At 43.5% G+C, this 25,374-nt stretch overlaps 1 protein-coding gene across 1 annotated transcript in view; it reads left to right on the top strand.

The window, feature by feature from the left end:
* Window positions 1–25,374, top strand: part of LOC137623859 (uncharacterized) — a 166,246-nt gene that overhangs the window by 57,080 nt on the left and 83,792 nt on the right. The window contains exons 9-10 of the mRNA XM_068354670.1: window positions 6,189–6,286; window positions 14,335–14,449. Of these exons, the coding sequence (XP_068210771.1) occupies window positions 6,189–6,286; window positions 14,335–14,449 (213 nt within the window). The remainder of the gene's footprint in view (window positions 1–6,188; window positions 6,287–14,334; window positions 14,450–25,374) is intronic.

Raw genomic sequence — 25,374 nt, 5'->3', positions numbered from 1 at the left:
TGTCGAAGAGAGTATAGACTCTCTTTCACTTTGTATGACCGACCCATCCCTTAGACGGAAGTGTGTTTAGGTTTTTGGTAATTTTGCTTAACAAAGTTATATCTCTCCGCCATTTATAGGCCTCTTCGATTAACTTTCCATTTATTATAAACTTATAAAACTTAATTTTTATGTTTGTTTATATGCGACCTTTTCTAATAGTAGGCGGTCCTTACTTGGAACCGAAGTTAATTAACATTGAGCCCGTCATATCGTATTTCCTGTTAAGAATTTATGCTATTTTAATTTTAATGTTTTTGAAAGAATTTCTTTGATAGTCTCGTACTGTTTTCAAAGATGAACTAACGTTTAGTTTAGTCTCCGCAGTTGTTGACGTTCAGAACGTTCAACATGCGCTCTATCGTTACGATAGAGAGAGAGTATTTCACGGTTTCACGTTGCAGTAAGAGTAAACCGATTCTAGCGTTTCGTTCATTCTTTCTTAGCTTAAATGGTTTTAATTCTAATAAAGGAACTTTTTATTTGGGAAACCTTTCAGTTTTTTTCCTTTAACAAATAATATGTTTTAACGATATATAATTGGGCTCATCTCTCAGGTTCTAAGTCAAGAGAGAGAGAGAGAGAGATAGAGACGAGGGAGAAAGAGGAGAATAAACGTTTCGTTCAAACGGGAAACGTTGTTCTCGTTTTTTTTTACTCTTCTCCCTAGTCGCTATAGGGGAAGAAGGTAAAACGTTTCTAGAGTTTTATTCTTGTTCCCAGGCTTTATGCGGTGAGAGATTTTAAACGTAGTTTATTTGATCTAGTGTTTAGTCTCTTTTCCAGCCACTGAATTCTTTATCTTTCATTATGTTTTTCTGTTACATTGTAAAACTGTTTTCGCAATTACTACCTTTTAATGAAGGATAGGATTGCGTGTTTCAGGTACAAATCACTTAAAGTTTCGAGTTCAGTGAAATAAGTGCAAACAGAAAATCAAAAGTGATAAAGTGATATGCGCAAAGTGTTACAGTGTTGCGTTCGAGGGTTCGTCTGTTCGTGCCAGTTGTTCACCTAGTCCGATACCTCTTACAAGCTCCCAAGCCCAGGGGAGAAGTAATGTCGAAGGACTTATGGGTTCCACAGGTCTTGATCGACGAACAGACGTTTCCCTCCGTGGTTTCGGGTGTATCTACACACGTTGCCGACGTGATCACCCCACCCACACAAAGACGAGAGAGCCCATTTATTCCTCGTCTGCGGAAGAGGTTTCTCGCAGAAACCATGGACCAAATCTTGCAGCTTTTAAGTGCAAGTCGGTCCCTTCCGCGCAAGTCCAACGGCCTAGGTGTAGCCACTGGGTCAGTTCGGACTCGCTGCAGTACGACAACTGCACACCTCCCTAGAGAGGCAAGGTGGTACCGCAACAGGCAGTAACTCCGTCTGTTGCCGCACCAGCTGTTTTAGACCCTCAGTCACAACGGACAGTAGCTCCGTTTGTTGTTGTCTTTCATAGACCCTAGTGGTCCATGCTGCAGACTATACAGTCTCAGCTTGCTCCTTCATGCAGGAGTATCGTGCTGGAAGGTTGACAATGCACCTGTTAACCTACAACCCGCCGAGGTTGTGCGCTCAGCAGATACTGCAGCTGCCTGCTCCCACACCTGTGAGAGCTCCACCACCGATGCGCAGTCCACCCTGCCAGACGCATGTTCTTGCTGCACCATCTGTTAACATGCGTGAGCTACCGCATCAGCAGTGGGAAGGTTCTGTAGAGCTGCCGGGTTCCAGTACTATGCGGCTTTCTCCGCAGCCCATGCAGCATGCTCTGCATACCTTACAGCATGCTCCGCATACCATGCAGCATGCGCCGCATACCTTACAGCATGCTCCGCATACCATACCGCATGCTCCTCAACCCACCGCAGCCCCTCCCACACACCAGCCCTCTGCTTTTGTTGTTGCCAGCTCCCACACTCCGACTGCGGAGAAGGTTGACGATGCACCCGTGGGCCTACACCTCCCACGGTTGTGCGCCCGGCATGGCTTCCTGCTCTCACACTATTGTCGTGAGAGCTCCTCCACCCATGCACAGTCAACCCTGCCAGATGTATGATGACTCCCACACACAGAGCACTCCGTTGCCGTGCGTGAGCTACCACAAGCTGCCGTGTTTTGACACGGTGTGTCAGCCTCCGCAACACACTGTGGTTACCACCACTCGCCCGCAGCTAAATAGTCAGTCAGGAGTTGAGGCTTCCCCACACAACTTTGGTTGTTGCCAACTCACAGACTGTCAAACAGTTACATGACGTTGCCTTCTGGTCTGCTACTTATACACCAGTGCTGTATGTCCTCACGCTCCTGTTGTGGTTGACAGTTCAGTTTTTGACAGTTCACAGACTGTCAAGCAGTTTCATAACATTGCCTTCTGGTCTGCTGCTTTTGCACCAGTGAAACCCTCACTGAGAGAACCTAGCTTTTCTCGGATATGGTTCCTGTAGATGAGAAAGTGCTGTTCTCCCTCCTTCTGATATTCCCTTGAGGACTCTGTCATTTGGAGAGGAGCCTTAAGCTGCTTAGCCTCCTATGGACTTTAATTTAAGCATAACATGCTTCCAGGGCGGGTAAATGGTTCCGCTTCAGTCGCTAACCCCGTCTGTTGCCACACCTGCTCCCATAGACCTTGGGCTTTGTTGCAAGACATGCAGTCCAAGCTTAGTCCTTGATAGAGGAATCTTTACGGAAAAGAACCTTCTTGCCAACGACCTTCCTACCGGTTGGTTGTACGCCCTGTTGACGCTGAGGTATCCTACTCACGTCCGCCAGTTGAGATGGTTCCTCCACCGGTGCGACCCAGTGTGGGTTGCCAGTCGCACGTTGAGCGTTAAGCTACTCTCGGAGGTGGTTGTGGACGTTCAGTGTATCACTGGGAAGACGTTCAACAACCAGCAGAGGTGACTTGTTGTGACGCAGTGCGGCAACCTCAGCAACCCGATAAGGGGTTGTCTGTACTACCCAGACAGTCTAGACAGTTTCGGGTTGTCGCTGTACTTCCTCGCTCCCCATGGTTGACAGTTCACAGACTGTGCAGCAGTACCATGATCTTGTGTCCGGCTCCGTCACGCATCCACCAGTGCGACCGGATTCAGCGAGTCAGACGTTGCCCACTCCGTTGCCGTTTCCTCATCAGTTTCGGATGAGGAACCCTCTGATGAGAACATGGCTGAACAAGAAGATCAATCCCCAGCCCTGCTTTCCATCCAGAAGATGCTGAAGAAGGAATACAGCCCTGTCAGGCTGTGGATGAGTCTGGTTAGGACACTGTCATCCGTGGTTCAATTGGTGTCACTTGGAAGACTACACCTCCGTCCTCTTCGGTTTCATCTAGCTCTTCACTGGAAAAGGACAAGACGCTAGAAGCGGTCTCGATCCCGGTTTCCGGAAGATAAGTCTGGTCTAACCTGAGGAAAGGACTTTATCAACCTTTTATAGGGTCTTCCCCTGACTGTTCAGACTCCCAACCACGTTCTCTTCTCAGACGCATCGGACGTAGGCTGGGGTGCGACCTTAGGCGGTAGGGAATGCTCGGGATTATGGAACTCGAGTCAAAGGACAATGCATTTTAACTGCAAGAAGCTTCTGGCAGTACGTCTGACCTGGAAAAGCTTCAGGTCTCTCCTTCAAGACAAAGTAATGGAGGTCAACACGGACAACTCCCTGCTTTGATGTTCATCTCCTAGCAAGGAGGGACCTACTCTCTGACATGGTGCGAGTTCGCTAGTGACCTCCTCTCCTGTTCAACAGGTCTAGACTTTTCACTAGTAACAATTTCTTCCAATGCAACTTGAATGTCTTAGCAGTTTGTCTCAGTAGGAAGGGACAATAATTCCAACATATTGGACCCTCCACAGAGATGTATGCAAGAGACTTAGGGTCGCCTGGGGCCAGCCAACCATAGATCTCTTCGCAACCTCGATGTCCAAGAGGCTCTCAATACTTTGCTCACCTATCCCGGACCCAGCAGTGATTCTTTTAGATGCCTTTCTACTAGATTAGTCTCATCTAGATCTTTATGCATTCCCTCCGTTCTAGATTGTCAACAAGGTACTGCAGAAGATCGCCTCTCACGATGGGACAAAGTTGACGCGCGAGAGAATAACTTACCGAGGTACTTCGATGGCTAGTAGACGTTCCCAGAACTCTTCCCCTAAAGGTGGACCTGCTACGCCTGCCACGCGTAAGAAGGTACTCCAAGGCCTCCACGCTCTTCGTCTGACTGCCTTCAGAGTATCGAAAGACTCTCGAGAATTAGAGGTTTTTCGAAGGAGGCAACCAGAGCGATTGTTAGAGCAAGGAGAACATCCACCCTTAGAGTCTACCAATCGAAGTGGGAAATCTTCCTAAACTGGTGCAAGTCAGTATCCGTATCCTCGACCAGTACCTCTGTAACTCATATAGCTGACTTCCTCTTATATCTGAGGAAAGAGCGATCTCTTTCAGCTCCCACTTTCAAGGGTTACAGAAGCATGTTGGCATCAGTCTTCCGTCACAGAGGCTTAGATCTTTCCAACAATAAAGATCTACAGGACCTCCTTAAGTCTTTTGAGACCACGAAGGAGCGTCGTTTGGTTACACCTTGTTGGAATTTAGACGTGGTTCTAAGATTCCTTATGTTAGACAGGTTCGAACCACTTCAATCAGCCTCCCTGAAAGATCTCACCTTTAAGACTCTTTTCCTGATATGCTTAACCACAGCTAAAAGAGTCAGTGAGATTCATGCCTTCAGCAAGAACATCGGATTTTCATCCGAAACGGCTACATGTTCTACATCTTGGTTTTCTAGCCAAACACGAGCAGCCTTCTCGGCCTTGACCAATATCGTTTGTTATTCCAAACTTATCGTATGGTTGGAAATGAACTAGAAAGAGTATTATGTCCTGTAAAAGCTCTTAAGTTCTATTTTAAAAACCTTTACGAGGCCCGTCTGAAGCTTTATGGTGTTCAGTTAAGAATTCATCTTTGCCTATGTCAGAGGATTCTTTATCCTATTATTTTCAGACTGTTAATACGAGAAGCTCATTCCCTTCTGAATGAGGAAGACCAAGCTTGGCTGAAGGTAAGGACACACGAAGTTAGAGCTATCACAACTTCCGTGACCTTTTAATAAAATAGATCTCTGCAAAATATTTTCGACGCAACCTTTTGGAAAAGCTAATCAGTGTTCGCGTCTTTTATCTTAAGAATGTCCAGTCTCTTTACGAGAACTGCTACACTCTGGGACCATTCGTAGCAACGAGTGCAGTAGTGGTGGGGGCTCCACCACTACAATTCCCTAATTCCAGAACCTTTTTAATCTTTCTCTTGAAATATTTCTGGGTTGTCCGGAAGGCTAAGAAGCCTTCCGCATCCTGGTTGATTTGGCGGGTGGTCAAATTCTTTCTTGAGAAGCGCCTAGATTAGAGGTTGTGATGAGGTCCTTTAGTATGGGTTGCAGCCCTTCATACTTCAGCACCTAGGAGTCGCTCAGCATCCTAAGAGGATCGCTAGGCTCAGTAAGGAAGACGTACTTAAAAAGGCAGAGTAATGGTTCAAGTCGACTTCCTTACCAGGTACTTATTTATTTTATGTTTGTTATTTTGAATAACGGCTAAAATAAGATTCGGGATACTTAGCTTCTTTGTTAACATGTATGCTGGTCTCCACCCACCACCCTGGGTGTGAATCAGCTACATGATCATCGGGTAAGATTAATATTGAAAAATGTTATTTTCATTAGTAAAATAAATTTTTGAATATACTTACCCGATGATCATGAATTTAAGGACCCGCCCTTCCTCCCCATAGAGAACCAGTGGACCGAGGAGAAAATTGAGTTCTTGTTGACAAGAAGTACTTGAGTACCTACTCACAGATGGCGCTGTTGTGTACACCCCCACCTGTATAGCGATCGCTGGCGTATCCCGACCGTAGATTTCTGTCGGGCAACAGAGTTGACAGCTACATGATCATCGGGTAAGTATATTCAAAAATTTATTTTACTAATGAAAATAACATTTTTCATTACATGTTGTCTCGAAGCATTGCCCTTTTGTTTGATATCATCTTATTTAGTTGATAATGTGATAAACTATCAGTTTCCAATGTATGTTACATCAAAACATAGCTCTTGTATTTGATATAAGTTATATTTGTATCATATTTTACAGCTGCTTGCGTAGCATGTGGCAGTTTCATACTATGTTTCCCAGATGAAGCAAAAGATTCCATGGAGATGTTGTATCCTCTTTTCTTCACTAACTTAGAGGTACGTGAAATTATCATCTTGTACGTTTTTGTCATGAACATACAGTACTATTCATACATCTTTTTGCAATGCCTCCCATGATTCACTAAATAGAACTGTCATCTGCAAATCATAAGTTGTTGAGGTATTGCCCATAAATGTTAATTGCTACATTTTTATAATCTAAATTCTCAAAACCTGTTAGGCATACTGTGGATAATTGTTGAGAGGTCCAACTCCTTTCTCAATTGGAATTATCTCACTACTTTTATGTAATTTTAGGACTGCTATACTTCCCGAATAGATATCTTTTAAGTGTTCTAATATAAAATTCATCTATTCCTTGTCTTTGGAGGGCTTCCATTACTGCTGAAGTATTGAAAGAATCAAAAGCTTTCTCATAGTCTTTAAATGCCATACATAGTGGTTTGTCATACTGTACTCTGTTAATTTTTGCATTAGCTGGTTAATTACATTGATATGGTCAGTAGTAGAATACCCGCTTCATTCCTATCAATTCAACGGATACAATGCTTGAAAACCAATTTTGATTTTTATGCTCGGTTACCAATTTGCTCGTGTTCTGAGTTACTCATAAACCTAGGTACTATTGTATGTCATTTAGAAACTTGGGCATGAAGAAACATTGGGATAAAGGGATAAATGAGAATATGACAAAGGATCATCATTGATAGTCACGTATTGCAAATGAGCTATCATGGTGGAGATGAGTTGATTTCAAGCCTAAGTACAGATTCATTCCTGAATTTTCACAGTGGGCTTGGAATGAAAAACTTTTGATGGCTCAGTGGTAGAGTCTGTTCAGAAATTATTTTGACTCAAAGGCATAGGTTCAAGTTCTTGCCCAACCAGAAGCCTTTATCATAAAATTATTTTGATTGGATACATAATCCTAAGGTTGAAATTGATATTAAATACCATTTGTAGTCTCTCTCTCTCTCTCTCTCTCTCTCTCTCTCTCTCTCTCTCTCTCTCTCTCTCTCTCTCTCTCTCTTTTTTTTTTTTTTTTGGAGAAGCAAAATGCCATAAGCCAAAGGGCTCCAACTGGGAAAAAATATCCTAGGGAGGTAAGGAAATAAATATACAATATGAGAAGTAATTAACAATTAAAATAAAATATTTAAAAAATATTAAAACATTAAGACAGATATTTCATACATAAACTATAAAAAAACGTATGTCAGCCTGTTCAACACAAAAACGCCCGTTGCAAGATTGAACTTTTGAAGTTTCTTCGATTTAACCACCCGACCAGGAAGATCATTCCACAGCTGGAACAAAACTTCTAGAACACTGTGTAGTACTGAGCCTCATGATCAAGAAGACCTGACTAACAGGATCAACTGCATGCTCTGCACCACGAACAGGATGGAACTGTCCGGAAAGATCTGAATGCAAAGGATGGTCAGAACTACAAAAAATCTTTTGCAACATGCACAACGAACTAATTAAACAATGGTGTCAGAGACCAACATCCAGATTAGAAACAAGAAACTCAACAGACTGCAAGTTCCTGTCCAGTAAATTAAGATGAAAATCGGCAGCTGAAGACCAGACAGGACAGCAATACTCAAAACGAGGTAGAATGAAAGAATTAAAACACTTCTTCAGAAAGATTGATCACCAAAGATCTTGAAAGACTCAATAAGCCAATTTTTTGTGCACTTGAAGAAGACACAGACCTAATTTGTTTCTCAAAAGTAAATTTGAGTTTAGGAATCACACTTGAAATTTCAAAAGAATCATACAGAGTTAAAGAAATATTATTAATGCTGAGATCGGATGTTGAGGATCCACTGTCATTGACATACTTACAATCATACTTTGAGTTTTGTTAGGATGCCACTTCATGCACAGTAAGTTACACCATGCACTAATTTTAGCTAGATCTCTATTAAGGGATTCAGCAACTCCAGATCTACATTCATTAGTTGGAATTGAGGTAAAAGAGAGTAGCATCATCTGCATATGCAACAAGCTTGTTTTCTAAGTCATATCACATGTCATGTGTATATAGTATGAAAAGTAATAGGCCAAGAACACTATCCTGGGGAACACCAGATATCACATTCCTATACCCACTATGGTGCCAATCAACAACAGTTCTTTGCAATCTATTACTTAAAAGTTCAATAATGATGCTAAGAAACGACCCACCCACTCCCAACTGTTGGAGTTTGAAAACAGGGGCCTCATGATTAACATGGCCTAAGGCAGCACTAAAATCAAGGCCAATCTTATAAACTTCTTGGCCACAATCAAGGGATTTCTGTACAGCATTGGAGATTGTAAGAAGGGCATCACATGTTGCAAGGCCTTCATGAAAACCAAATAGCAAACTATTACAGTGAGCCCTCGTTTATCGCGGTAGATAGGTTCCAGACCCGGCCGCGATAGGTGAAAATCCGCGAAGTAGTGACACCATATTTACCTATTTATTTAACATGTATATTCAGACTTTTAAAACCTTCCCTTGTATGTAGTACTGTTAACAAACTACCCTTTAATGTACAGAACACTTAATGCATGTACTAACGTACCCTAAACTAAAACAGGCACAAATATTAAAGGCGACTTTATATCATGCGTTTCCTAAACACGCCAAAAAGCACGATAAAAAATGGCAACCAATGTTTTGTTTACGTTTATCTCTAATTATAATGAAGAAACAAACGCATTTACACATCTGTGTATAGGTTAGTTTCTGCATCGATTATATTGATTATTCAGTACAGTATGTTGATTTGGTTATTACTAATGTTTTACTTAATTTTTCTTAGGACTTCCAAATGAAATGTTTTTCTTTATGACACCGCCTGAAACGACGGCGTCATAAAGTACGCTCAGTAAACAAACTAAGGAATTTAATGCGCATGATGAAAGTGATAAATAATGATATTACAGTAAAAGCTTTAATAAAATATGTTATTACAAATATTATTTACCGTATCTATATAAAATCATACATACGTAGCAAAGCAGGAAAACAATCTACGAGAGAGAGAGAGAGAGAGAGAGAGAGTTGTTTTACATACTTAAATGTAAATTTTAAACAAAAAAAAAATAGCCCCATTTCATATAAAATAGATTTCAAATATTTTACTTTATCATATTACAGTAGTCTGTATAATACTGTAAAGTTCAGTACAGTATGTTGTTGTTAGTCGTCGTGGCGATGAAATTCTCACGAAACAAAAACACGCCATTTGAGTACAACAGCTGATTCTCTCTCTCTCTCTCTCTCTCTCTCTCTCTCTCTCTCTCTCTCTCTCTCTCTCTCTCTCTCTCTCTCTCTCTCTCTCTCTCGTGTTATACAATACTTACATTTAGATGAAGAAACTAAAATTAGTTTTCTTAGTGTCAATTAAATACGAAACGAAATAATTAGGCCGAGTCTACATCCATTTCAATCATAGCTAAAAATACGGCATCCGATTTCATCAGCAAACCACTATTTTTTGGGAAATATCATTTTATTCTAGAAAATTGCCACTCTTTAAATAGTTAATTGCACATTAAGAAAGCGTGTACTTTTGTTTTTAAATTTCGGGTTTGTTTTAAAAATCGAGTATTGTTGACTTCTTTTTTTTTTTACTTTTGGCTGTGATTAGATCAGCTGTCATCTAGCTGCCGCTCTTGAGTGTGTACGAATACACTAACAAAGTATCATTTATATCATTTCTTAACTTATTCAAGCCGTCTACAGTATACAGTTGATATTACATAAGCACCAATGTGTTATAACCTATCAAATTTTTTTGTTTATTACATTTAAACCCCCCCCCCTCTCTCTCTCTCTCTCTCTCTCTCTCTCTCTCTCTCTCTCTCTCTCTCTCTCTCTCTCTCTCTCTCTCTCTCTCTCTCTCTGTAGGCTACTTTTCACTACCTCCCATTCCTTACCTCTCTCTATCTCTCTAACAAATGATATCTTTGTTGCTCCTCAAAGTTTCATTTATATTGAAAATCAATCACGATTCAATTTTCCTTACTTTCTCCAATCTCGCACCATCGGTCACATCGCGGTATTTTTGATATTTCTGGAAAATCCGCGATATATGTATATACATGGGTTATGAAAAAAATCCGCGAAGTGGTGAATCCGCGATGGTCGAACCGCGAAGTAGCGAGGGTTCACTGTATTATTATTATTATTATTATTGTTACTATTATCACTTGCTAAGCTACAACCCTAGTTGGAAAAACAGGATGCTATTAGCCCAGGGGCTCCAACAAGGAAAATACCTTAGTGAAGAAAGGAAATAAGGAAAAATAAAATATTTTAAGAACAATACCAACATTAAAATAATTATTTCCTATATAAACTATAAAAACTTTAACCAAAAAAGAGGAAGAGAAATAAGGTAGAATAGTGTGCCTGATTGTACCCTCAAGCATGAGAGCTCCAACTCGAGACAGTGGAAGGCCATGGTACAGAGGCTATGGCACTACTCAAGACTAGAGAACAATTGTTTGATTTTGGAGTGTCCATCTCCTAGAAGAGATGCTTGCCTTAGCTAAAGAGTCTCTTTTTGACCTCACCAAGTGGAAAGTGGCCACTGAACAGTTACAGTGCAGTAGTTAACCACTTGAGAGAAGAAGAATTGTTTGGTAATCTCAGTGTTGTCAAGTGTATGAGGACAGAGGAGAATCTTTAAAGAATAAGCCAGATTACTCGATGTATGTGTAGGCAAAGGGAAAATGAACCGTAACCAGAAAGAAGGATCCAATGTAGTACTGTCTGGCCAGTCAAACGACCCCATAACTCTAGCGGTAGTATCTCAATGGGTGGCTTTTTCCCTGGCCAATCTGCTACGTATAACTAGTGATGAGATATTACCTTCAGTAAACCTATTAAGACATTTTGCCCAAAAAAAAACATTAAAAAACTTAAGATAATATGTAAGATAATATGGGAGTCATGGAAATTGAGCGGTAATGAGTTGGACTTGAGCTACCACAAGCTCATTTACATAGTGAAGTAACATTACCAATTCTCCAACATGAGCTATAAGGTCCTCTTCTTGCTAACTTGCGCAAAATAACAGATACCTTTTGAGCTAAGAAATCTGCCTTCTTTATAAAAAAAACAAAGGAAAAATATCATTTTGGTCTACACCTTCATAAGCATCAAGGTCCCTCAAGAGAGTTTTAATTTCATGAGATCGAAAAGCTAAACTAGATAGTTTAGCCTTAGGAAAACAGGATTGAGGAAGATCAACTTTCTCATTACTCTGCTTACTGTCAAACACATCAGCTAAAAGGGTTTCCTTTTCCTATGGACAGTGAGTGACAAAGGCATCTGGTTTAAGCAAAGGAGGAACTGGTGCATCTACACCAAAAAGTGCACATTTAACGGTGGTCCACCACTTATATTCCTGGGTTGTACCAGAAATGGTTTCTTTTATGGTTAAATTGTATTCCTTTTCAGTTGAAGCATAAACTGAGCAAAAGTTCTAAGCTAAGTGTAGTTATTCCAAGTCATATCTGATCTGTTGCCCTTCCAAAAATGGTAGGCCTCCTACTTTTCCAAGTAAGCATGTCTACAATCATCATGGAACTATGGTTTGTCTTTCACTCAGAACTTTAGCACATGAGAAGGGATACGCCTATCAATTATGTTGACTAGATGCTCATTCAAAGGAACCACATGGTCAACACAACTATACAATTGTGACCAATTCAAGCCCAAAATGCCATTCCAAATTGCTTGAGATTTCATATAAATCTTACACGAGTGTGGTACACCAGGGACAGGCTGCTCAGTCTTCACTACTAATGAAATCAAGGCATGATCATATGTCCCAACTGGAGAACCAATCTTATTTGTTATAACGCCAGGGGAGTTGGTGTATGCGAGGTCCAATCAGTTAAAAGACCTGTGAGTCGCTTTACTTATGATTTGCTCACAGCCTCATTCAGAGGCAAAGTCCAAAGCTCCTACACCATGGCAATCGGTAGGAGAAACAGAATTCAACCACTCCCTATGGTGAGCATTGAAATCACCAACAAAGACAAAAGAAGCCTTCGCATCATCTTTTTGTATCTTTGCCGTAATGGTAAGAAGACAATCAAAGATAGAATCATCCATGTCTGGATTCCGGTAGATCTAACACAAATAGAAGTTTTTATGCTTTTCACAAACTTTTATTACCTGAATCTTATGACATCCACATTCATAACAGGACTTATGAGAAGCAGGCCCTAGGAAAATTCCTTTTAATTGCCTTAACCATCTACAGTAGTGTAGTATTGGGCTCATATGGTGGTGTAGGGTAGAATTACAGTGTGGATAGATCATATTCCTTATCTTTCAGTACTATAGTCACTTTTTTTGACCAAGCTTTAGGTTGGGATTGTTTTATAGAAATTCTGAAGAAATGCATTAATGTATTATGCATTCAACATAGGGGAGGTCTTCTGATTTCTCTATGACTGCCTGTGAGGCTTTTTCAAGGGATTTAATGCTTGACAATAATGATATTCATTCTCTTTAGGTCATGTGTCTGGGCTAAAGTGTTATTTGAAAACCCTTGTAAGAATAGATTAATCTCTATTCCTTATGTATTAAAGCCTTTTATATTTTCTAATACAGTATAAAGATGCACTTTTCTTGAATGAAATTCTTCAGAGATATGATAATGAAGTTTTTGTACATTACTAAATACTAGTACTTTCTACAAAGGTAGTAAAGCATGTGTTAGAATAGGAAATGAAGTGAGCGATTGGTTTCTGGTGAGAGTGGGGCTGAGACAGGGATGTGTGATGTCGCCGTGGTTGTTTAACTTGTATGTTGATGGAGTGGTGAGAGAGGTGAATGCTCGAGTGCTTGGACGAGGATTAAAACTGGTAGGCGAGAATGATCATGAATGGGAGGTAAATCAGTTGTTGTTTGCGGATGATACTGTACTGGTAGCAGACACAGAAGAGAAGCTTGACCGACTAGTGACAGAATTTGGAAGGGTGTGTGAGAGAAGGAAGTTGAGAGTTAATGTGGGTAAGAGTAAGGTTATGAGATGTACGAGAAGGGAATGTGGTGCAAGGTTGAATGTCATGTTGAATGGAGAGTTACTTGAGGAGGTGGATCAGTTTAAGTACTTGGGGTCTGTTGTTGCAGCAAATGGTGGAGTGGAAGCAGAGGTACGTCAGAGAGTGAATGAAGGTTGCAAAGTGTTGGGGGCAGTTAAGGGAGTAGTAAAAAATAGAGGGTTGGGCATGAATGTAAAGAGAGTTCTATATGAGAAAGTGATTGTACCAACTGTGATGTATGGATCGGAGTTGTGGGGAATGAAAGTGATGGAGAGACAGAAATTGAATGTGTTTGAGATGAAGTGTCTGAGGAGTATGGCTGGTGTATCTCGAGTAGATAGGGTTAGGAACGAAGTGGTGAGGGTGAGAACGGGTGTAAGAAATGAGTTAGCGGCTAGAGTGGATATGAATGTGTTGAGGTGGTTTGGCCATGTTGAGAGAATGGAAAATGGCTGTCTGCTAAAGAAGGTGATGAATGCAAGAGTTAATGGGAGAAGTACAAGAGGAAGGCCAAGGTTTGGGTGGATGGATGGTGTGAAGTAAGTTCTGGGTGATAGGAGGATAGATGTGAGAGAGGCAAGAGAGCGTGCGAGAAATAGGAATGAATGGCGAGCGATTGTGACGCAGTTCCGGTAGGCCCTGCTGCTTCCTCCGGTGCCTTAGATGACCGCGGAGGTAGCAGCAGTAGGGGACTCAGCAGTATGAAGCTTCATCTGTGGTGGAAATGTGGGAGGTTGGGCTGTGGCACCCTAGCAGTACCAGCTGAACTCGGCTGAGTCCCTGGTTAGGCTGGAGGAACGTAGAGAGTAGAGGTCCCCTTTTTTGTTTTGTTTCTTGTTGTTGTCGGCTCCCCTCAAAATTGGGGGAAGTGCCTTTGGTATATGTATGTATGTAGTACAGTATTTATTTAAACATTCATGTTTTGAATTATTTTATAAGAATTTTTATACCGTCTAGTGATAAGATATATTTCTTTGTTTTGAGCCTTGCCTTCTCACTCATAATCTTGTATTTATTTTTAGGATAGCATTCCATCAGTACGACAGGGGGCCGCCATTGCCATTGCCAATATAGTAAGAGCTTATGGGAACGAAGTTTTACCTGTGATCTTTGAGAAGATGAGAGAAGCATTCAAAGGTAATTTTTGTTTTAGATTTTTAAGAAAGGTAATGCATGCATAAAGATCAATTCATAACTGCTACTGAATTTTATACAAACAAATAAAGGTTTTCCAAATTTACTTTACTTACTCTACTTTAAAGGCTGCTTATCTGGTCCTGTACAGCAGAGGAACCCAACTCTCTACAGTACCTCCATGGTTGCTTTATAATGTTCATTCTGGAGCATTTAACATTTCACAATTTGTATGGTTTACTTACTGTTTGATCATCACTGTCATAACACTCACAGAATAAGAAGGTCTTCAGTTTCCTCTTAAGTCTTAATATCTTCAATTATTCGGATGTCTTGTGGGAGCCTATTTTATAGTCTCGGGGCTGCATATTTAAAGGCACTAGAGTCTACAGTAGACATGTATCTAGGTTCTGATAGTTTGAAACCATCAGTAACTACTCTCGTGTGAAGACGATTTGTTGGTTACACAATATGTAGCAATTCTCTTAGATATTTTGGCGACCGGTTCAGATGATTTGGTGGGTTTTTGTACGTATTTTAAATTTAATTCTCGCTTTAATCGGCAGCCAATGTAGATCAATTAGTATAGGAGCGATCCTTTCTCTAGGTGGGACACCTTTTATTAGTCTTGCTCCTCTGTTTATTTTGTTTTGTAATTTCTTAAGTTGTACTTTTGGTAGATTGTAGTAGATGGAGATACAGTAGTCAGTTCTGGCAATCACACAGTTTTTTCCGACACAGAGACTTACCTCGAAACACTTTCTTAGGAGTTGCTGGCATCTCCTCTCTAACGACCAGAGTTTTGTGTAGTTTACCCTACTCCCATTCTCTTTAGTGACCTAATAGCGGGAGAGAACATGACCTTGGGGCAATGCCCGAGGTCGGTCGCGTGGCTTTGCGCTTGACTAGCCAGTAAGTTTTCTGGTCGCGTCGCGTTCACACGCTGCTCCTCATTTCTCTGTGCGACCCCCTTTGTGTTCGTTACCATGTAGTTACCAAATGGTTTCGATTCCTTCACGAGTGATTAGTGCCTGAAATGTGTTCTTTTATGATTGTTCCTTTGTGCTTTTACTGGCGTTTTAGTGCTTTCCCTATGCTTTATACTTGTGTCTAGCGATCTTTGTGTTGTGCTGTGGAGCACGATCGCCGTTGTCCTGGGCCTAGAGCCGGGAAATCGTGTAGGGCTTTCTTGTCAAAGCCTGTTCTCCATCAGACACGTGTCCCAAATGTGCCGATTGGAGCGAGGTCCAATGGGTGAAATGCGGCACGAAGAAGAAGGCTTCGAAGAGGTCTCCTAGGGAAACTAGCTTGTCTTCCCCTGCGACATCGGCAGGAGAGGGGTCAGGTAGAGTGCATTCTTCTTCCCCTACCCAGAGTAGGGGACGAGGTAAGTCCTTGAAGTGTAAGAAGTTGGTGCCTCTTTCCCAAGGGAGTGATGTTGTGGGGGAGTCGTCTTTGTCCAGGGCAGATCAGGCGCCTGCAAGTGAGTGTGTGGGGGTCCGAGAGACGCGACTCTCTCTCGTAGGGACCGCGTCTCGGCGGAGGACCCCATGTGACCTAATAATGTTCCGTTTTTTATCACCAGATTCATGGGTAGAGGCCTCAGGCACGTCAGCTATGGAGGGTGCCTCTGCAGAGAAGAGTCCCCGCAAGAGGATCTCCTGGCTTGGGATGTACCTAGGACGCCGTTGAGGTCCCCACTGGACATGGAGGAGGTCCTATGCTAGTCCTTCCCCTTCATGGCTCGTTCAACGGCGTGGTTACCGGCAAAGCCATCAGTTCCAGAGAGTTTTCTTCTGCCATCTACGTCAGGATTACGGCGTAGCCCCAAGAAGCTACAGTCCGGTATGAGGCCGCAGTACGAAGGCAAGTCAGACTCATCGTGGCGCGATCCGTCGGGCCCTTCAAGCGAGGAACGTCGGAGACGACACAGGAGAAAGAGAGATTGGTCTGTGTGGAGGAACTCCCCTTGCGGTCTCCCACATGATCTCGGGACAGGAGAAGTCCCCGTTCCCCTCCATACAAGAGCAGCAGATCAAGCTCTCCACAAGGGACTTGGGTCTCGGTCCTAGGATGGGCAGCCTCGACAGGTCTCCCCATCGAGATGATAGACGGGGACGGGCTCCTCCGTCGAACTATTTCACGGAAGAGCCTGTCCCGTCATCCAGGACCTCGAAGAGGATGGGTCTCGGTCCCAGACAACAAGCTGAGGGACTTAACTAGGACCTCAGGCTTGATACCTAAGCGAGCAGGAGACAGTCCTTCTAGAAGGGCCTCCAAGAGCCTCGCCAGAGAGTCAGCCGAGGAGCGGAGGACCTCGTCTTGTAGGCCTAAGTCCCGTCCTAGAGCCACTCAATCTGCTCAGCGAAGGGAGCCGTCTCCTAGGATGGGCAGCCTCGACAGGTCTCCCCATCGAGATGATAGACGGGGACGGGCACCTCCGTCGAACTATTTCACGGAAGAGCCCGTCCCGTCGTCCAGGACCTTGAGGAGGAAGGAAATGTTGTGCGAAGGGGGTAGAATGAGCCCAGGGTCCCGTCAAGGTCTCCGTCGGATAGGCGTAAGGCCGCGAAATAGACGACTCTACCTGACTGGTGTGGGGAGTCGCTGTTTCGGACGCGCATCCTCATCAAACCAGCTCATACGAGCGGTCGACAGGGGCGGCTTCCTCCGTCGGGCAAGCCCACGGAAGCCTCTTCCCCTTCGAAGTGAGACTAGGAGGACGGAGGTTCTCGCCTCCACGGCAGTGCCCATCCTCAGTCCACAACCTAGGGCGGAGGCGCCCGTCGCCACAGCTCATCAACCCCGGACGGAGTACCTGGTCTACGGCAATGAGGGCATGCCAACGGAGGACTCCACTTACAGGACGGAGGCCCTCGTCGCCACGGCAAGACCCATTCTAGCGGAGGACTCCGCCTTTAGGACGGAGACCCTCGCCACCACGGCGATGTCCGTCCTAACGGGGGACCCCGCCTACAGGACGGAGGCCCTCGCTACCATGACTATGCCCGTAATACGGAGGACTCCGCCTCTAGGACGGAGGTTCTGGATGCCACGGCAATTCCCGTCCAGTGTAAGCTCAAAGTCCTGTCTACAGTCACGAGCTCTGTAGGAGTCTCTCCGGGGGCAGCCTCGACGAGTCGGCCCGCGGAAGGAGTCGTCGAACACCTTCACGGAGGAGCCCGTCCCCTCCTCGAAGGCTCGAAATAACGGAGGCACCCGTCTCGCCTTGAAGGGCTTAACCGCGAGACTCGTCAGAGCGGAGGGACCCGTGCTGACTCTACACGTGCACGGATCCCTCCGTGGCACCCCTCCACGGAGGGGCCTGTCCCTTTATCAAAGGCTAGTTAAGTGACAGAGGTGCCCATCTCTCCAGAAGGTCTTAGCCGCAGGTTCCGTCAGAGCGGAGGTGCCCGTGATGAATCTACACCCCATCGCCGGACGGAAGACTTGGGTACGGACGCGAATCTTGGAGGGTGATCTCCTTGATAAGGGGACACAAAATTGAGCAGCCACTACCTCAAGAAGTAGTTGACTGGCACTCTGGCCTTAACAGGATTATGGAGGAGCCTGTCCAGAAGTCATCATCTTTGGCTCCTTCCGAGGAGAGGGACGTAAAGTTGGGCGTACCCATATTGATAAGGTGTTCACCAGCATAGGGACACCTCCAAAGGTCACAGTTCAGCCAAACTGCTACAGGGCCTGAAATCACAAAGCAAGTATTATGCTTTAGAAGGACATCCACTTGGGGCTAGTGAGAGGACGTCCTAGTAGGGGTAGGACAAGGTGCCCCGGAAGACCGGCCAAATCTCAGTTGACCCAAACCAACAGAATGACTTACTTGGGAATAACCCTGGATTCGTTACAGGTCAAGGCCTTTCCCATCCATAGACAAGCTGGACAACCTGGACCAAGTTCTCCTTCCCTTCCTTCGAGGACATCCCAGAAGAATGAAGGATGGGCAGAGGTTTGTGACGAAGCAGGAAGAAGGTTGTGACTCAAAGGCAGGAAGCAATCAACTGAGTAGTTTATTAAGGAACACTCTCCTTTATATACAAAACCTCAAGGCAACAGGAAAATACATGTTCGAGAAAGTGACAATGTTACAGAGGAAAACCAGACATGAATTTTCATGTTCGTTTTAGTGCGAGGGAAAAACGAAGATACAAGCATAATATATACAAAAGGAATTATGTACAATTGTGTGACACATGGTTGGTACATGGCTCCCCCTCTAAAAATGACATACTGAACATGTTTAATAGGTGCCCTGAATCTGGAGAGGTAGTAGTAAAAACTGCGCCGATTAGCGGCAGTGAGTGGCTGTAGAAGTCGTTGGTTGGGGTGCAAGCGAGTGGTGGATGATGGTTGCTGTGTTGCCACTCCGGCTCGTCATGGGGTAGGCGAGTGTGTCCTACGGCATTCATAGGCGTTCATAGGCGTGTGTGTCCTACGGCATTCATAGGCGAGTGTGTCCTACGGTATTCATAGGCGTGTGTGTCCTACGGCATTCATAGGCGTGTGTCCTACAGCATTCATAGGCATGTCCTACGGTATTCATAGGCCTACTGCGTTCATAGGCGTGTATGTCCTACGGCATTCACGTCAGCTTCGGTTGAAGTTGAATAGGTGTCCTCTTCGTCACGAGTGGAGGCGTTGATGGAGGTTTTGAAGGTCATGAAGTGGCTGTCCATAAGGACACGAAGTAGGTTCACCTCACGAGGAGAGCTGTCTGCGGCAGGTTGCAGGCGAGTGATACTGGTCATTTTCCCGAGGGTGAGCGAAGCCCTTTGGTCCCCCAACGGTTGTTGAGAGAGCTGAAAAGGCGTTGCTATACGGGCGGCTGGCGACGGCGAGTACTGCTGCAGTAGGTATGCATTGACGGCGTCATAGTAACGGTGAGAGGTGGAGGGGGTGGGGGGGGGGGGAGGCGGGAGGAGCGAGTCACTCCGGGGTCACCAATGTGACGAAGCAGGGAGAAGGTTGTGACTTAAAGGCAGGAAGCAATCAACTGAGTAGTTTATTAAGGAACACTCTCCTTTATATACAAAACCTCAAGGCAACAGGAAAATACATGTTCGAGAAAGTGACAATGTTACAGAGGAAAACCAGACATGAATTTTCATGTTCGTTTTAGTGCGAGGGAAAAACGAAGATACAAGCATAATATATACAAAAGGAATTATGTACAATTGTGTGACACACGGTTGGTACAGGTTGATAGAACATCTGGTGTCCTTAGAGAAGCTTGTTCCACACGGGAGACAGATCCTAAGGAGGGTTCAATGGAACTTAAAGGAGAATTGGAACCAGAGAAGTTCCCCGGACAAGGTGGTGCCAGTCCGGCAAGAAACCAGACAAGCCGTAGAGTGGTGGCAGGATCGGTCACACACTCTAAAAGGGATGCCGCTGTCCTCCCAACCTCCGAAATCCGCCAGTTTCCGGACGGGTAGAAAGAAGGAGGGGGAACTCATCTCCGGGGAAAAGACAGCGAAGAGGACTTGGACAGAAAGGGAGAAGTCCCTACACAGAAATGTCCTAGAGATGAGAGCGGTCCAGGAAACCTGCAAACATTTCACGGAAGACTTGAAAGGGAATTCAGTGGCCCTGATGTCGGACAATGCAACTGTGGTTGCATACATAAAGAAGATACGAAGGGCCCGTCACCATGCCTCTCCCCAGCGCAGGACGGAGGAAGTGGTTGGTGAGTCGACGTCAGCGATGGAGGACTCCGCGTATAAGAGGGTACTCGCCTTGATTAAAGGCTACAATAGCCTGGTGGAACCCATCCCACAGGAGGTGGAGGCGTGGACCTCAGGCTTGAACAAGTTTTTAGCTTACACCGCCCAGAAGAAGTCCTCACTTTCCCTTCCTGAGGCCAGGAACGTGGGAATTGAAAGAACCCACATAGACAGAGTTATAACCCGCAATAGCGATTCCAGCACAGGCTATAAAGCGGCGAAACTCCTGCAGGGACTTAAGGCCCAAAGTAAATACCACACGTTGGAAGGTAGACCAAACGAGCCATGCAAGACAGGGGAAACCCTGGACATCCTTCAGACGGAAGGGCGTCATCAGCTGCCACCTTCTTCTCCCAGTGCGAGTCCGCTGTTTCAGAGGGAGGGCTGAGATCAAAAGAGTTGTGCAATCTGGCCCTTCAGATCCTGGATTGGGAAGGAAAAGAGGAAATCAACCTGACAGCAAGCTTCATTCTGGGGAAGAAGAACGTCCTAGCAGACGGCCTCAGCAGAACGGGAAAAGTAGTAGCGTCGGAGTGGTCCCTGCACCCACAAGTGGCAAGCGACATCATTCAGATGTGGGGTCCCCCGGTAATGGATCTGTTTGCAACAAGGTTGAATGAACAACTCCCCGTATTCTGTTCATCTGTCCCAGACCCGAAGGCGGCAATGGAGGACGTGTCTCAACACAGATGGGATGACCTAGACGTGTACGACTTTCCCCCCTTCTCCCTAATAAGTCAAGTCCTCAACAGGGTGAGGACAGCAACCAACCTAAGATGTCTTTGGTAGCGCCTTTGTTGGCCGGAGAGAGAGTGGTTCGCAGACCTAAAGAGTCTCGCCACTCTCCCTCCCTGGACTCTTCCCAACATACCAGACCTATGGAGACAACCACATGTTCGGGTTTCACGAAACCCACAAGCCCTTCGTCTTCGCGCCTGGAGGTTATCCAGCGCCTCCTGAAAAGTCAAAGGTTCTCAAGCAAGACAGCTAGGAGGATGCCCCTTTACCTGAGGAAATCCCCTACGGCCGTCTACCAATCCAAGTGGACGATGTGCGTTAAGTGGACGATGTGCGTTAAGTGGGCACGGACAAGAAGATAGAACCCTTAGAAGCATCCGTGCCCATTATAGCGGATTTCCTGGTCCATCTCAGGGATAAGTTGGCCATGACAGTCCCAGCGATTAAGGGAGTTCGAGCTGCCCTTGGTCAAGTTTATCTCCTGAAAGGCATAGTTCTGGGTTCTTCAAGACAGATGTCCATGCTCATCAAGGCTTTCGAGCAATCAGTCCCCTTCTGCCCCGAGAATCCCGAATTGGGACCTGGCAAGGGTTCTGGATATGCTCCGAAAACCACCTTTCGAACCCTTATAAGAGACATCGTAGACAAGAATCTCACATTCAAAGCGGTCTTCTTGTTAGCGTTAGCCTCAGCTAAGAGGGTGAGCGAGCTACAAGGATTATCGTATGAGGTGGAGCACTCTAGAGGATGGAAGGAGACAACCTTTAAGTTAGTCCCCTCCTTCGTCGCCAAGACACAGGATCCGTCAGTTTGGGTTGTGAGGTTTGAGAGCTTTACTATCCCAGCAATCCCAAATGAAGGAAACCAGGAAGATTTGAAATTGTGCCCCGTCAGGGTGATTAGGAAGTATCTTAAAAGAACGGCAAAGCTCCGCCCGTCTATTAAGAACCTCTTCGTTTCCTGGGGTAAAACGAAAAAGAACATCAACAAGAATACAGTTTCCTTTTGGGTCAGACAAGGAATTAGGCAAGCTCCCTGAAATGAGGGGTTTTCATTGCCAAGAGAACCCAGGGCTCATGATGTTAGGGTTCTAGGCACCTCCCTTGCATCTGAAAAGAACATGTCGGTAGCTCAGGATCTTCGAGCAGGAACTTGGTCTAACCAGTCGACATTCACCGATCATTATCTCAAGGACGGTACGAGGAAGTCCCGGGATGGGCTTTCAATCGAGCCGGTCATCTCAGCCTTCCATTCGGTTTGACGACTTAGGCCCCGGGCTCGATAGTGAACCACAAATAATCTAGACACAAGTGGGCTTATTTTTCGCTTTCGCCTTTTTCCCCCTTTCTCTCGTACTATCAGTCGTCCTCAGAGCTATCGCTCATTAGACAAGCCTCAAGAATCGCCAATATACATCAAGCACAACAAGTAATATTTGGAAGGGTAAGTGTTATAACACACTTAATGAGTCCCTTGCGTAGTTTATCCTACTGTCCATCGGGGTCTAGCTTTAGGTGGCACTCCCACCTCCTAAAGTGTAAGTCTCCTAAGAAAGTGTTTCGAGGTAAGTCTTTGTGTCGGAACAAATCACAAATTTTGGGTAATTTGTATTTCTCCTAACATACTTACCGAGAAACACTTTCGAGTTATGGCCCCCCCAACCATCCCCGCAGTGCCTCACTGACCTCGAGTATTGTTCCTTACATAAAACTTACTGGCTGGTCAAGCGCAAAGCCACGCGGCCGACCTCGGGCATTGCCCCCAGGTCACATTCTCTCCTGCTAGCAGGTCACTAAAGAGAATGGGAGTACTGTAGGGTAAACTACACAAAACTCTGGTCGTTAGAGAGGGGATGCCACCAACTCCTAAGAAAGTGTTTCTCGGTAAGTATGTTAGGAAAAATACAAATGACCAAAAATTTGTGATTTTTCACAAGTTTTTTACGCAACATTCATCCAGGTTATTATAAAAGCAATATTTCTTAGATGATAACTAGCTGTTTTTACTACATTATGTATTTGGGCATTGGGAGAAAAGTTGCAATAAAAAAACCACCACCATAAACTCAGTTTTGTTCTCATTTAATTTTAGTTGTTTAATTGTAATCCATTCTCTAACACTATAAAGGATTTGGTTTGAGCTAAAGTAGTGTCATCTACCGTATATACTCGTGTAATGTTCGATTTTTGAAGGCCTATTTTTCAGTTAAAAAAGTAAGGGTCGAACATTACACGAGATATATATTTGAAAAAATAAAAATTTCTGGCCTACTGGTAGGTAAACGTAAACTAGGCCTACGCGAAAATTACCCTAGGCTATGCTACCTACCGGTAGGTAATCGTAGGCTATGCTTACACGTATATAATGCTTACACGTATATAAGGTTACCTACTGGTAGGTAAACATAGGCTAGGCCTATATGTACAGTACTAACCATGTTCATTTAACACCAGACATATTATTAGCATGGATTTTATTTCCTAAACCATCATAAATAGTTTTTTTCTGCTAGGAGTAATGACTTTACCATAACGCAGCAGGTATGAAGCTAGCAAACTGTCGGGTTGTGTATGTTATAACGTGATATGGTTAATGAAAAAATAAGGCTAATTTTATTTTACATGGTATTGTATATTAATTGATATTAATAATAAACCGCAAAAATTTTTCTTAATTTAATCCACATTTTTTTTTCTCCAAGTTCGAACGCTAGTTTCGGTAACTCCAAACATTTTTACGGCTTGAACGTTATTTGTCGTTTCAGCGGACAGCGGCTGCAATAATTTGAAGCCTGAATTTTGCAGTAAATTTTTTATATTTCTTGGTAGACATCTTGATGGGTTATGAGTAAATTCTTATTCATATATATTGTGAGGAAAAAAAATGATTAGCATAACGGGTAATTATAATCACCGTAATTACCTGCAATTACCGGTAATGGTAATTTGTTACTCAAAACGATGAACTAATTTTGTTTGCTACTTGAAGTGTTTGCTTGTTTTTGAAAGCTATTAGGCGGTGATGATAATCGGCTGTTTGCAACTAAAGTGTTCGCTAGAAAATGTACGCTGAATACTCAATTGTTATTGTAAACAGATGTTAGTATTTAGGTGTTCCGATTTGTTTTATACATTTGTTTGTTGCACTTAGGCATAACCCTTACTTTGTTGGTAATTATGGTATGCTGGAGATAAAAGACCTCTACCCTACTGCCAAAATCAAGACTCGAACATTACATGAGGTATATGATGAATTCATGATTTTGAAGGCAAAATAGGGGGGTCAAACATTACACGAAGTCGAACATTACACGAGCATATGCGGTATATCATTTATGGAGAAATAAAATTGTGTGTCATCCACAAATAATTTAAACTTCACACCATGCCTTTGTAGTATTTTCGATAGACCGACAGTATAGATGCAGAATAAGATTGGGTCAAGTACACTCCCCTGGGGTACCCCTCTGTTTCAAGGTTCATATAGTGAATAAGAGTTTCCAATTTTTGCAAACTAATTTCTACCTACCAAGTTGTCTTTCAGGTATTCAATTCATGAAATTTCCGAGCACAAGAAGGTAGGCCGAAAAGTAGATAAACTAGTTGGAAAGGCCAAGATCAATGAAGAGAAAATAATCTCTTCATCTAGTAAAGAAACCCAAAAATAAATCATGAGAGAATTATAAATTTTAATTTAACCCTTTAGAGGACATTATAGAAATAGTGAAGATGCAGAAAAAACTGTCTTGCTGTGATAGTTTTGAGGCCTTTGTAAGACAATATTTTTACTCCTGTAATTTTTTTCAATAAGTGCACTCAGTTGTCGAAAAGTTGCATAAAAAATATAGCTTGTGTGGGCTACTTCTCCATTTTGCCTGAAACTTAATGTCCTTTTTCTATGTGTTTTTAATTGTTAACTGGTAAATGTAAAGTCCTATAGTAAGTTTTAAACTGTAATTGCAGTATCATTTTATTTTATGCCACTGTATTTTCTACATAAAAGCACTAAAATTAACTTTTTTCGTAAAATTTTCTTCTAAACATTGGAAAATTCTATGAAACCTGTTTTTACTGATGATAGACACACAGAGTAGGTAATGACACACACAGTAGTAAATGGTCAGCGGTGTGTTTAGTACTTTATTTGAGGGGGAAAAAAATCAAATTCCTATACCAAAAACAGGCAACAAAGCCCGGGCAGGCATAGCATGGTTCCAGATAAACCAAGCAAACTACCTGGAAGACTTCAACCATGTGGTGTAACTATTTTCACCTATATCTAAATGCACTAATTTCAAATATTTCACTATGAAACTCAATCATTTTGCTATGTTATGTGAAGTTTTAAGAAATTTACCATATGTTCCGTAACTGGAATTCAAACCAACATTATCTTCAAGGGTATTACTTTTGGCGAAGCTAAAAGACGAGCTGTTAGACTTTGAGCGAG

The sequence above is a fragment of the Palaemon carinicauda genome, chromosome 30 (genome assembly GCF_036898095.1).
Source record: "Palaemon carinicauda isolate YSFRI2023 chromosome 30, ASM3689809v2, whole genome shotgun sequence".
NCBI lineage: Eukaryota > Metazoa > Arthropoda > Malacostraca > Decapoda > Palaemonidae > Palaemon > Palaemon carinicauda.
The sequence above is the reverse complement of the archived record's forward strand: the minus strand, read 5'-3'. Positions and strand labels throughout refer to the sequence as shown.